General features: G+C 34.0%; 1 protein-coding gene across 1 annotated transcript in view; it reads left to right on the top strand.

Annotated features, from left to right (window-relative positions):
• The window catches only part of MEOX2 (mesenchyme homeobox 2), a 65793-nt gene extending 53839 nt beyond the window's left edge, over positions 1-11954 (top strand). The window contains exon 3 of the mRNA XM_036068888.2: positions 10551-11954. Coding sequence (XP_035924781.1) covers positions 10551-10775 — 225 coding nt within the window. The 3' untranslated portion in view covers positions 10776-11954. The remainder of the gene's footprint in view (positions 1-10550) is intronic.
• The last annotated feature ends 219 nt before the right edge of the window (positions 11955-12173 follow it).

The raw sequence follows: 12173 nt of genomic DNA, 5'->3' as shown, positions 1-12173 counted from the left end.
ATTTTGCAAAGAAGTCAGATTCTTAATGCTTGTGTCTCCCATAATGCAATGCCTTTACAGGTCAGGGAAGTCTATAATCCCCTTTGAACTCCATCGGGTCAAAAAAGAAGAAGAAGAAAAAAAAAAGAGGCTCATTCTGCAAAGTAATTCCACATTAGCACATAGGTATTAAAGAAAATTATGTTAAATAAAAATGGAGATACTAGAACACAGTTGAGCTTCAAATATTTTTAATTACATAATGCTGTTGTGTGGAAGTTACCATTCTAGTATCTCCCAGCTTCTAACGTAGAGTTTCCATTTTACAACATATTCTTACATACCCTCCTCAATCAACAGCTAATAAGCCTCAGTTGGCAGAGCCACTTGGAATATTTTGAAGAGCCAGTCTAAAGACCCTCCTGTCCCAAGGTATTTTTACATTTGACATGCTTATTCTGGCCTTTTCATCCGTCCAGACACACTTGGAGAAAGCTGCTGCCAATTTTGTAGTATCTCACAGTGGGAAGAAGAGAGAAGGCAGCTGCATGAAACTATAACAGGAGTGACAAAATGGACATTTTTATACAGCTAAAGCTGCCAAATATAGGAAGAATGGGAGAGATCCTTTCATTTCACAAAGCTAATCAAAGGTGCAATGTTGCAGATTTGTAAACTAGCAAAGATTACTGGAATAAACAGACCGAATTCATGATTCCTCTGCCAAGATAAATGGAAAATCCCACCTACTTGGATCATATTCCATTAGTGGAAATGAGAGGGATTATGCTTTGTTTGTTACTCCTAAATCATTAAATGGCTCAATGCCAAGTATTTTCAAAATAGGCATCCGTTTTTTGGATCACTATGAAGGAGAATTTTCCATGGGCCAAATAAACAGTGGTTTTGTCTTTTGCTCATCACTTTACACAATCCCTGTCCTTTGAAAGTTTATTTCTATAAATTCATATGAATACTTTTAGTTATTTAGCTAATAAATTATTCTCCATGACCAGACATACTGTGTGTTTAAGGTAATTCAGGACTACCTCTGAAGCCAATGATGTTAGAATATTTCCTCATTTTCTTTAGAGTAGTATTTAACAGTCACCTGAAGTCACAGTAAGATGTTTCTTTGCTTAAGTCATGGTGTGTCTGCTATTTTAAAAGATTAAACATGAGGGGTGCGTGGGTGGCTCAGTCGGTTGGGCATTGACTCTTCGTTTTGGCAAAGGTCGTGATCTCAGGGTAGTGGGTTAGAGCCCCTCCTGGCCTCGGGCTCTGTGTTCAGTGGGGGAGCCTGCTTGAGATTCTCCCTCTGCCCCTCCCCCTGCTCACTCTCTCTCTCAAATAGATGAATAAAATCTTAAAAGAAATAAAAATAAAAAAAAAAACAAAAGATTAAACATGAATTGACCCCTACTAGAAAAATGGTGGTTAGCATAAGGTGGAGGAGTTGATGGTGGCATATGATGGAATCTTCATTTGTAATGGAAAGAGGTATTGCCTGGGTGCTGCTGTTGTTTTTTTTTTTAAAGAAATGCATATGGACAATGTACAATCTTGACTTTTTTTAAAAAGATTTATTTATTTTAGAGAGAGAGTGCGAGCAGGAGGAGGGGCAGAGGGAGAGGAAGAGAGAGAGAGAGAAGCAGACTCCCCACTGAGCAGGGAGCCCGACTCGGGGATTGATCCCACAACCTCGAGATCACCACCCCAGCCAAAATCAACAGTTGGAGGCTTAACCAACTGAGCCACCCAGGGGCCCTGAGACAATGTACAATCAAAAAGCAGATTCAGAACTATCTTACATACTACAAAACAAAGGCTATGAAGTAAGAAGAGTAATGTAAGACAATCAATTGTAAAGCAAGATCTATAAAGAAAAGTTCAATGATTTAACCCTCTCCTAAATCAATTTTTAGAAATATTACCTGTATAATGTAGAAGGCTGAGAAATAAGCAATTGATTGATCTCTAATAATTTACAAATATAAATATCCAAACATGAAATAATGTAGAAAAAAATCTCAGAAAAATAAGGCCCTACCCTTATTGAAACAGCCTTGAGAATATATAGCAAATCAATTTTTTAAATATTAGGTGGATAGAGATAGTAATATACAGATATGTATCTATATGTATATATACACATACACACATATATATACACATACACACACATATATATACATATACACAGACATATATATGAATGTATGTGTATATACATATAGATACATATCTGTATATTGCTATCTCTATCTATCTCTATCTATATATATATATATATACACACACACACCTATAAAATGAGCCTTTATTTTAGAAACTTTATTAAAATTTGCTCTACAGATTCTTGCTATGAGCATTCATCAAATTGATATAATGAAAGGATAAGCATAATTCTTTTTAATCTCAGAATTGCCACATTTTATTTCCCGATTTCTTCAAAAAGGAAACAAATATATTAATTGATACTTAATCAGTAAACCAACAATAACATTCTGAAACATAACGTGCATTGTATCACAGGATCACCATCTTATTTTATTTTATTTTTTTTTTTTAAGATTTTATTTATTTATTTGTCAGAGAGAGCACAAGTGGTGGGGGGAGCAGCAGACAGAGGGAGAAGCAGACTCCCCGCTGAGCAGGGAGCCTGATGCGGGGCTCGATTCCAGGACCCTGGGATCATGACCTGAGCCAAAGGCAGACGCTTAACCGACTGAGCCACACAGGCGCCCCTGGACAGTTTTGGTTTTTTGTTTTGTTTTGTTTTTAAATTTTTGAACTTTTCCCAGATATTTAGGTTATTGACTATTTTTTGTGGTCAGTGCATTTGAATACGATAGTAATAATTACTATTACGCTTTCTTAAAATAATCCTAGGTCTAAGGAAGGATCCCTAAATCTAGTAAATGAAATGATGAGTGTAGTGAAGGCTCATATATATTATAATAATGAAGTTAAGCTTGTCTAGAAGTAATCAGAATATTAATTTCATTAGGTTGAACCATAGGAAGTTGCCTATTATTCTACTGTACTGATAAAAATAGTGTGTTCCTATGTTTCAACCACATACTTCTATTTGATGGGTTTCACTTAATTAGATCATGACTAGAAGCGTCTGTTAGTCAAAATGGTATATACTGACTGTGATATGCTGCTAACTCTTGTTAAACATCAGTCCAGAGATTAGGCAAAATGTTGAGAACAAAGGCCATCATTCTAGTTGATCTCAGGGGTGTGAACAAAATAAGTACGGGTAGTGGCTCAGAATACACAAATTCTATGTATTAAAGATTTGCTAGTCAGGGATTTTCTTAACACAATAAAGGATAAAGTTTCCTAATTTAGTTTTGGTGTGTCCACACAAATTTACTGAAGTCATATGTTCATACTATGCTTAGGTAACCAGTATTTCACTTAAAATAACTAAAAGGCACACCTATTTTTTAATTGTGTAAGAAATAGCATTAGGAATAATGAATTTTCACTGTAAATTAGTACTATTGAAATAAGCCATTTGAGTTGAATTTCCTCAGCTATGACAGAAAGAGGTATTGTTGTTAGCATCCATTACTAGTGTGACATTTCTAAAAAGTCAACTAAAAGGAATCACTCCTCTGAAAATGTTGCCCATCATGTGAATGACTACTTTGGTTGCCTTTTTGGAAAGGAGAAATGTGCTATTGGCTTGTAATTACACCCATGACATATGATTTATTATGGAGAATTTCATTTGTTGCCTCAAAAAAGTTATTTTTTTTGAAATATATAATTTGCCTATGGCTCCCAGTAGCTAGTGTGTATTCAGTTTGTTTAAAAATATGCAAAATAGTAAATATTTTATGACTACATTGGTGAGCCTAATTCTCAAGCATTCTAAATAGGAAAAAAAAAAGGCTTTAAAACTGAAAATTATAGAGGTGAGGAAATGATTCATTGGTCATAAACATTGTGCTAAAATAGAGGATAGTCATGAAAGGCAGCCCTCTAAACAGGGATTCAGGCTTTAGTCATGGAATATGTCGTAACACCCTTCATCGTCCTCAACACACACCCTGTAGCTCCCAAGCCCAAGTTCACGGCTATGGAAACAGCACAGTCAGCTGGTTGCTGCTTCCGTGCACTTCTGCAGTCAAATGCTCTACCACTGAGCTATACCCCCTTCCGTGCACTTCTGGAAAATAGCTAAGGGATTCCTTCTCTTAATCAGATATGAATCTATTCAGGCAGGAAGAGTATTTCTTTTCCACATTTTTCATCCTTACCTTATGGAGCATTCTTGGTTCTAATTCTTCAGTTCAACTGCTGACTTTGCCACTGAATTACTTGGTTGAGTCTTTCTAGGGTCTGTTTACCTTGGCTTACCAGATAGCTGCTGTGACCAAATTTAATCACAGGGCATGTGATTAAATCTGCAAATTGTACTTAATGAAATTATTCTTCGCATGTTTTCACGTGGTAAAGATGTGAATAAATATTTGTTAGATAATGTCTACAGTATTTCAAGCGCCCAGATACAAATGAAAACAGTATTAAATCTACAAATTCCAGATGTTTAGAAACCTCTAGATATGTCACTGAAATATTCAGTTTTCGTCCAGATGTTTGGTGTTAACGATTGTTTCTTCAAAAGACAGACATTTATGGTGTTATATAAATATGGGTCATGGCCTTATGTAGTCTAACATCCTATCAATCTGTTTGCCTCTGGTCATCTTAGGAAATTGTGTGGCAGTTGCAGATGCATGTTTCATTTGTGTTCTCCTGTGATATATTGTGAGCCCTAAAAGGACAGGTATTATGGACTTTTATATGGAAGGCTGTAATGTGAATGACTAAATAAATTAAATAAAAAGATAAAACAAATGTTTAGCAAATGGCAGCAATGATTCTCACAGGACAAAATATGATTTCTAAATTCTGAAATACATCACTCAAACAAATTAATCACAGCAAAAATCACTTGGCTGCTTTCTTCAGTAAAAACAGTCAAGATGTGAACAAATGATTTTCTGTTTATTTAAACAGTAGTTTGATCATCCAGGAAATGTAAATACTAAGGGATAACAAGTGAGACTTCTTCATAATAAGCAAATGTTCTGAAAAGTAAGGTGAATAACTGAGCAAAATATTCACTACCATAATACAGCGGGCTGTTATATATTTGTTACTTTTTAATATGAATATTTTTTGAAAGCTATCTGTATGCGTAGATGTTAGGAGTCTATAAGGTTTGGTTCATATTGCTTTGATTTCATGAATAATAGTATTTTTTCATAACTCAAATTCTTGGGATAAAGAATTTATTTTTATCTGAGCTGGTAATCATACTGTGTAACAAAACAAAATGCACTTTATATGGAATCTTGCCTTAGATCCAAGCTTGAAAAAGGAAATATTTGTAAACAAAAACCAAAACCTCATTTATCTAGCACTTTCCAGAGAAATTGTATACTAGAAACTAAAATTGGCTTTAGGACCCCCTTAAAAATAATGAAAGTTCACAAAATTTATATATTATGCTCCAAGATGGACAGATTTGTTTTAATTATCTGCAAAATGTTTGATGACCCAATTTCCTGGAACCTATGGTATTGCTCTAGGTTGCTAGGACAAAAATTTCGGATGCCAATAATATCAAGAGCATGAGATTCCCAGAGGAAAGAAATAATTTGCTATAATAATTATGTGGCAGTATAGCCGTGTGGAACAGTGACCATAGGGGTAGAGTTCTTTACTATATCATGGACCATTGGGAGAATCTCTTAATGGTGGATTAGCAACGATACCAACTAGAACAACAAACAGTTTAAGGATATTCTATAAAATATGAAGCTAATCTTTATATCAAAGGCTTTCATATACAGTCAGTAAACTGTTCCTTACATGTTTCTTTTCTTGACTCTGAATGTCTTGAGGGCAGGGACTTTGTCTTATTCATTTGTACATTCCCTCCCTCTAATCCCTCCCATTTTTGGTCTAACACAGTAGCTGTTGCTAGACATTCACTAATATGAAGTATATGAATGAATAAATGGAGCTTGAAAGTCATCAAGGAAATGTGAGATTGATTTTACTCTGTCTAGTTTATAAATGCAGATTAATATATAAAATGCACGTGTAAACTTTAATCAAAATAAATAGCATATTTATTTTTTAAAAATGAAGTGTCAGGCATTTGAATGATTATAGTTTAGCTAACTTATAAACAAAACAAAAAGCTGTTTTTTTCAATTCAACCAATGAAGCTGGATTATAAAATGATACTAAATTAGACTATAGTTTGTTTATTTATAAAACCTTGGTGTTAATAATCTAGTGGAAATATTGATTTATAATCTGGGATTACGTGTATAGATTTGTTTTTAATACTGTGATGCTAGTAGAAAAACATATGCTTTTCCCTTAAATCTTTCTCATTTCAATTCACCTCAATATTTTATAGTATATTTGAAAATAAATCTGGACACACTGACTTTTGATATTTTTCCATTTTTATATGTATCCATCATGTATTTGTTGCTGTTTTTTGTTCTGTTATTAATTTCATGGCATTCTGGTATCAAATACGTAATTTGATCTCTAAAGAAAAATAGTATATAATTACTGTATAATTATCAAATGCTTTCACATCCATAAGCATGTGTGTGTCTTTATGTATTCATATATCCATACATTATGTAGGTATATATAGCTACCATTGAAAATTATGAAAGCCTTTTATCAGTCTGTTTAAAAAAAAAGTAAAGTGGCAAATTTTCACATGGTCACAGAAAACAACACAAAATAGCCTATACAACTTCTAAAATCAATACCATATTCTTACATTTTTCTCATTTAGAATTGCACATAACAGGTTTTATACTGTTATAGAATTACTGTACCCCTTCTCCCAGAAAAGGAAGTAAGTGTAGATTTTAAAAGAAATCTATTCCTCCCATTTTCTGCTAAGATTATTTTGACTGAATATTTCAGCTCTTGGTGACAATGATGATGATGTGTTTCTTCCATCTGGAATTGTCCACGGAGAAAATGTCCCTATGGAGAATCTTGAAAGGCTCATTATTCCAATATTACAAATATGAAAATTGGGGTAGAGAGAAGTATAATTTTCTCAAATTCACACAGAAACTCAGAAGTGAAGCCAGGAGTAGAACCCAACTCATGTGGAAAAGATCTAATGCAACATGCAATGTCAAGCTTGCAAAGGTAATTAAATTGAGTAGTATAATTACCTAAATTATAGTACAGGAAATAGTGTCATATTTACGAACCTAATTATATCGAGTGGGAGAATTACATGAATGATAGTAATCATATGGATGGAGTTCACATACTTTATATGCTTTACTTCTCTATTCTAAATACTTAAAAAGTAGGAGTTTGAAACATAACAGGAACAACAAAAACAAAAGCCCAGTCTGAATCCAAACCACCCCCAGGTTTAAATCCTGGCACCCCATTTTCCCCTCTGTGTAATCCTAAACAAGTTACTTAACCTTTGAGTCTCAACTTCCTCATCTAAAAATCGGAATAATGTCAAAGGTATCTGGAAAAAATCATGACTATTAGAAATAGTTCATAAACAACACCTATAGTATAGTTGCCCAGCCTTAAATAGGTATATAATAAAAGGCAACTACTGATCGTTTCACTATTAAGTAACAGTAACACATGAACACCCATCAGCTAGTTTTTGTTGTTGTTGTTTTTAAAGTTTACCTATTTATTTTTTAGTAATCTCTACACTCAATGTGGGGCTCGAACTCACAACCCTGAGATCAAGAGTCGCATGCTCCACTGACTGAGGTAGCCATGCAGCCCAATCAGCTAGTTTTTAACCAATCTTCTTTTATTACATTTTCTGAGTTTTTAATCAATCTTTTTCATCATTTTCTTATTTTTTTAAATTGTCAAATGGATCAATATATATTTAGAGTAATGTATATTTATAAGAGTTCAATTATGGCCTCATAGGCCAATGAAAATCCAGAGTTGAGAAATGTCTTTCTTTCTTTCTTTCTTTCTTTCTTTCTTTCTTTCTTTCTTTCTTTCTTTCTTTCTTTCTTTCTTTCTTTCTTATTTTTGATGCAAACATCTGGGGAAGCTGTACTACTTTTGATGGAGTATTGTGATCTGAAGACCACTAAAATAAATACATTTTTGGAAATTTAATAGATTTCTCATCACCTTCTCTTTAGCACTGTGCATTTACAGAAACTGATACTGGTTTTTAAATGAAAATGGAGGATATTCAAAATATTCCTGAAGTAGACTAAAACAGAACTATTTCTACCAGATATAAAGACTTACTATGAAATTTAATAATTAAGACTGTGATTTTGTCATAGAGTTAGAAAAATTGAGTGCATCAATAAAGCTGTACATACATGGAAACTTGATTTATGATGGAGTTGAAAGAGTGATCACTGGAAAAACGGTGGACTCTTTAATAAATAGTTTTGGGCAACTTGTTATACATATGGAATAAAGAAAATTTAGATCTTTTCTTTGAATTTCATGAATTATTTCATGAATTAAGCACTTCAATTTGAAATGCAAACCTTAAAACTCTTAGAAGAAGACATAGAAGAATATCTTAATGACCTTGGGAGAAAGAGGGTTCTTAATGAAGACGTGAAAGTGATAGCAATTGATAAATTTGAGTATATTAAATTTTAGGGTTTCCAATCATCAAAAGGCACTTTAAGGAAAGGAAAAAGACTATAAATTGAGAGAATATAGTAGCAGCCATATAAGTGTAAAGCATTAATTTAGCATTCAGAACATTTTCTAAAAGTCTGTAAAGAAAAAATTAAAAAGAATTCAATGCAAACAAGACATACCAGAGGCATTTCACAAAAGAAGATTTAAGCATCATTTTAAAGAAGTTTTACTTCAGGGATGCCTGGGTCGCTCAGTTGGTTAAGCGGCTGCCTTTGGCTCAGGTCATGATCCCGGGGTCCTGGGATTGAGCCCCACCTCTGGCTTCCTGCTCAGCCGGGAGCCTGCTTCTCCCTCTCCCTCTGCTGCTCCCCCTGCTTGTGCTTTCTCTCACGAATAAATAAATAATATTTTTTTAAAAGATATTTTACTTCATTAGTAATCAGGAAATGCAAAGTAGGAACATGGTAAGATAACATTTTTAGTCACATTGGAAAAAAATTGGTAACTCCAAATAACTCCAAATGTTGATGTAGATGTGGATCAATAACAACTCTTACACACTGGACTGTATGTATGTATGTGGGGGGTAAATTGATGCAGCTTTGGAAAACAGTTTTTCTGTATTATCATGTTAAGTTGAATGTTCATATACTCTGCGACCCACTGATGCAATCCCTGGATATACACTCAGAGAAGTTCTATCATATTTTATCAGAACACAAATGTGAAAATGTTTATAGCAGCATCATTTATAAAAGGGGGAAAAAAAAGAATTCAAGTGCCCACAGACAGAAGAATGGATAAACTGTGGTATATTCAGACAATTGAATAGTATATGATCATAAAGAATGAATGATTGAAGTCTCTTGAATCAATATGGATAGGTCAAGAAGCCTGTAGTTAGACAGTCCATTTTGATAAGCCTAAAAGACAAGCAAAATTAAACAGTACTTTTTCAGGTTACATGTGCACAAACTGTTATCTATGTTTGTTTGCTTGTTTTATATAAAGGTTTAGAGATGATAAGCACGAAATTCAGGCTTGTGGTAACTTTGAGTGGAGTAGACAGATCAATGCAATGTAAAAGGACCATTTAGCTTAATAAGAATAAACAATGATGAGAAATACAATGTGAAAGGAACATAAAGTTCCTCCAAAACAAGAAGATGAAATGATGCCAATTTTATTCTTGTTCTGAAAATAAATGGTCATTTAATGCTTATTTATTTATTTTTGTTTTGTTTTATTATATATACACTTTAGTGTATTAGGCAAATTCAATTAAATTTTAGAAGGAAAACTTATGTCTACAAAGCTTAAGTGAAATATATATATATATATAGGTGGAAATACAAAGTTTCTGAGGTGAACTCACACCGAGGTGGTGTGGTCATATAAAGCTTTCTGAATGCAATGGCACAGAATGGTCCTTCAAGATGTAGCTTCCCCAACAGCTGAGTATGTTTTAAATTGGTTCAGGTATTGACAGCTAGATGTCAAGTCAAAGAGCTTGAGAGGAAGAAATGTTTGACCAAGATAATTATTAAAATGTTAGCTGATCTTCATAGAAACTCTTTATAAAGCCAAGTACCTTTGAGCAACCCAAAATGACAGAGTTCTTTCCCATCTATTCTTTTTATATTGCAAGTCATAAAATATGAAATATAGTACTTTGTATGCATCTTCTGAAAGTTTAAATCACTATCATAAATATGGGATCTGGTTAAATTCAGTGCTGGTTTATTTTCATATTCACTCGTTCACAGTGTCCTTGCCTAAGTCTTCGAGGGGCTGTTTGTACATTGGCGACCCAAAAGGAGGGAAAAAATGCCATTTCATTTTCTTTCTTTCTTTTTTTTCTTTCTTTTATTTGTTCCTTTTCTTTGTTAAAGGTGAAAGTCTGGTTCCAGAACAGGCGAATGAAATGGAAGAGAGTAAAAGGAGGACAGCAGGGAGCTGCCGCTCGAGAAAAGGAACTGGTGAATGTGAAAAAAGGAACACTTCTCCCTTCGGAGCTCTCGGGGATTGGTGCAGCCACCCTCCAGCAGACAGGGGACTCTCTAGCAAATGAAGACAGCCACGACAGTGACCACAGCTCAGAGCATGCACACTTATGATGCACAGCGAGGCTCAGCTCTCTTCTCAGGAAAGAAATGGTGTGATGGCAAGCCTTACTCAAACATCGTTTACACAGAGAGAGGACTATGACAGTGATTTTTTAATATTATTAAATTCAGCCATCTCCAGTCTGTTTTTCATTTTCTGATTTATAGAGGGTTTACACTAAGTGCCACTTATGAAAGATGCTTCCTCAGTGAAGATGGAGGTGAACTTGCTTTGACTATTCCAGATATGTTGGTCGTGTGTGTGACAGTAAGCAGGTATGTTTGCTTTTGCTTGCACTGAAAATTAAATTGCTATCAAGAGCAAACTATGAGACATTTTAATTCAAGATGCCTCCAGAGTGAAGATGCAGAAGATGAACTTGCTTTGAACATTCCAGATGTACGAGGTCATGAGTATGACAGTGGGCAGGTATTTGCTTTTGCTTGCACTGACAATTAAATTGCTATCAAGAATAAACCATGAAACATTTTATCCTGAATAGCCACAGTGCCTGAAATCACTCTTAAGTGGATAAAAAATGTATTTTAACTCTGTATATATTACCCTTAAGTCATTTTCCTGTCTTCACTAAGTTTAGCGATGCATTCATATTAGCTGATGAAAACAGGCACTCACGATGACAACCAGAACCAGCTTCCTGTCTGTTTATACACTTTGTCATCCCAGAAACAATCAGCACGTGCTTACTTGTGTTCAAGTAGAGGAAAATACATTAGCGTCTGATAGGACATATTCTTGTACCACAGACAAAACAAATCTTATGTTGCATTTTCTATCAACTGCTGCTAATACATTATTATAAAACTTACCTAGCTCCTCAATTCTTCCTATCTTATAGCTTGACAAAAAATTTAGGATCATAGGCAAATCAGTTAACTTACAGAAAGAGCTTTGTTTGACAGACTTTGTCTGATTTTATTTCTTTAAAATGCTAGCTGTTATATGATTTAATTAACAAGAAAAAGGTTTCCCCTTGATTGGTGATGGCATTAGACAAGTTGCAAAGCAAAATTGATTCCTCAAGTTGGTAGAAGATAAAATTCTGAAAGTCTTCAGATGAGATTCAGTAAAAACATTATTTTTTTCATATATGATGTATTCATGCAGAACAACAATCTTTGTATTTTGTAAAAAAAAAAAGTGTTTAATAAATGATCCTTTGTAAATAATTTTGGTCTCCCTGCTGTGATTTCCTAAATTTTTACAGGTTTTAATGTAAATACTTAAAGTCCCAAATTCATCTGCACTTGTGTATATCCAGATGATCATAATAAATGAATCATCTACATTTTTTCTCTGGTTTCTGAATTTTTTAACTGTGAAAAAAAATAAATCCTTGGGTAATCAAAGAGCATCTAGAACATATGTATTAAACCATTTTCCTGATT

Source organism: Halichoerus grypus, chromosome 12 (genome assembly GCF_964656455.1).
Source record: "Halichoerus grypus chromosome 12, mHalGry1.hap1.1, whole genome shotgun sequence".
Taxonomy (NCBI): Eukaryota; Metazoa; Chordata; class Mammalia; order Carnivora; family Phocidae; genus Halichoerus; species Halichoerus grypus.
This window is presented reverse-complemented; position numbering and strand designations above follow the sequence as displayed.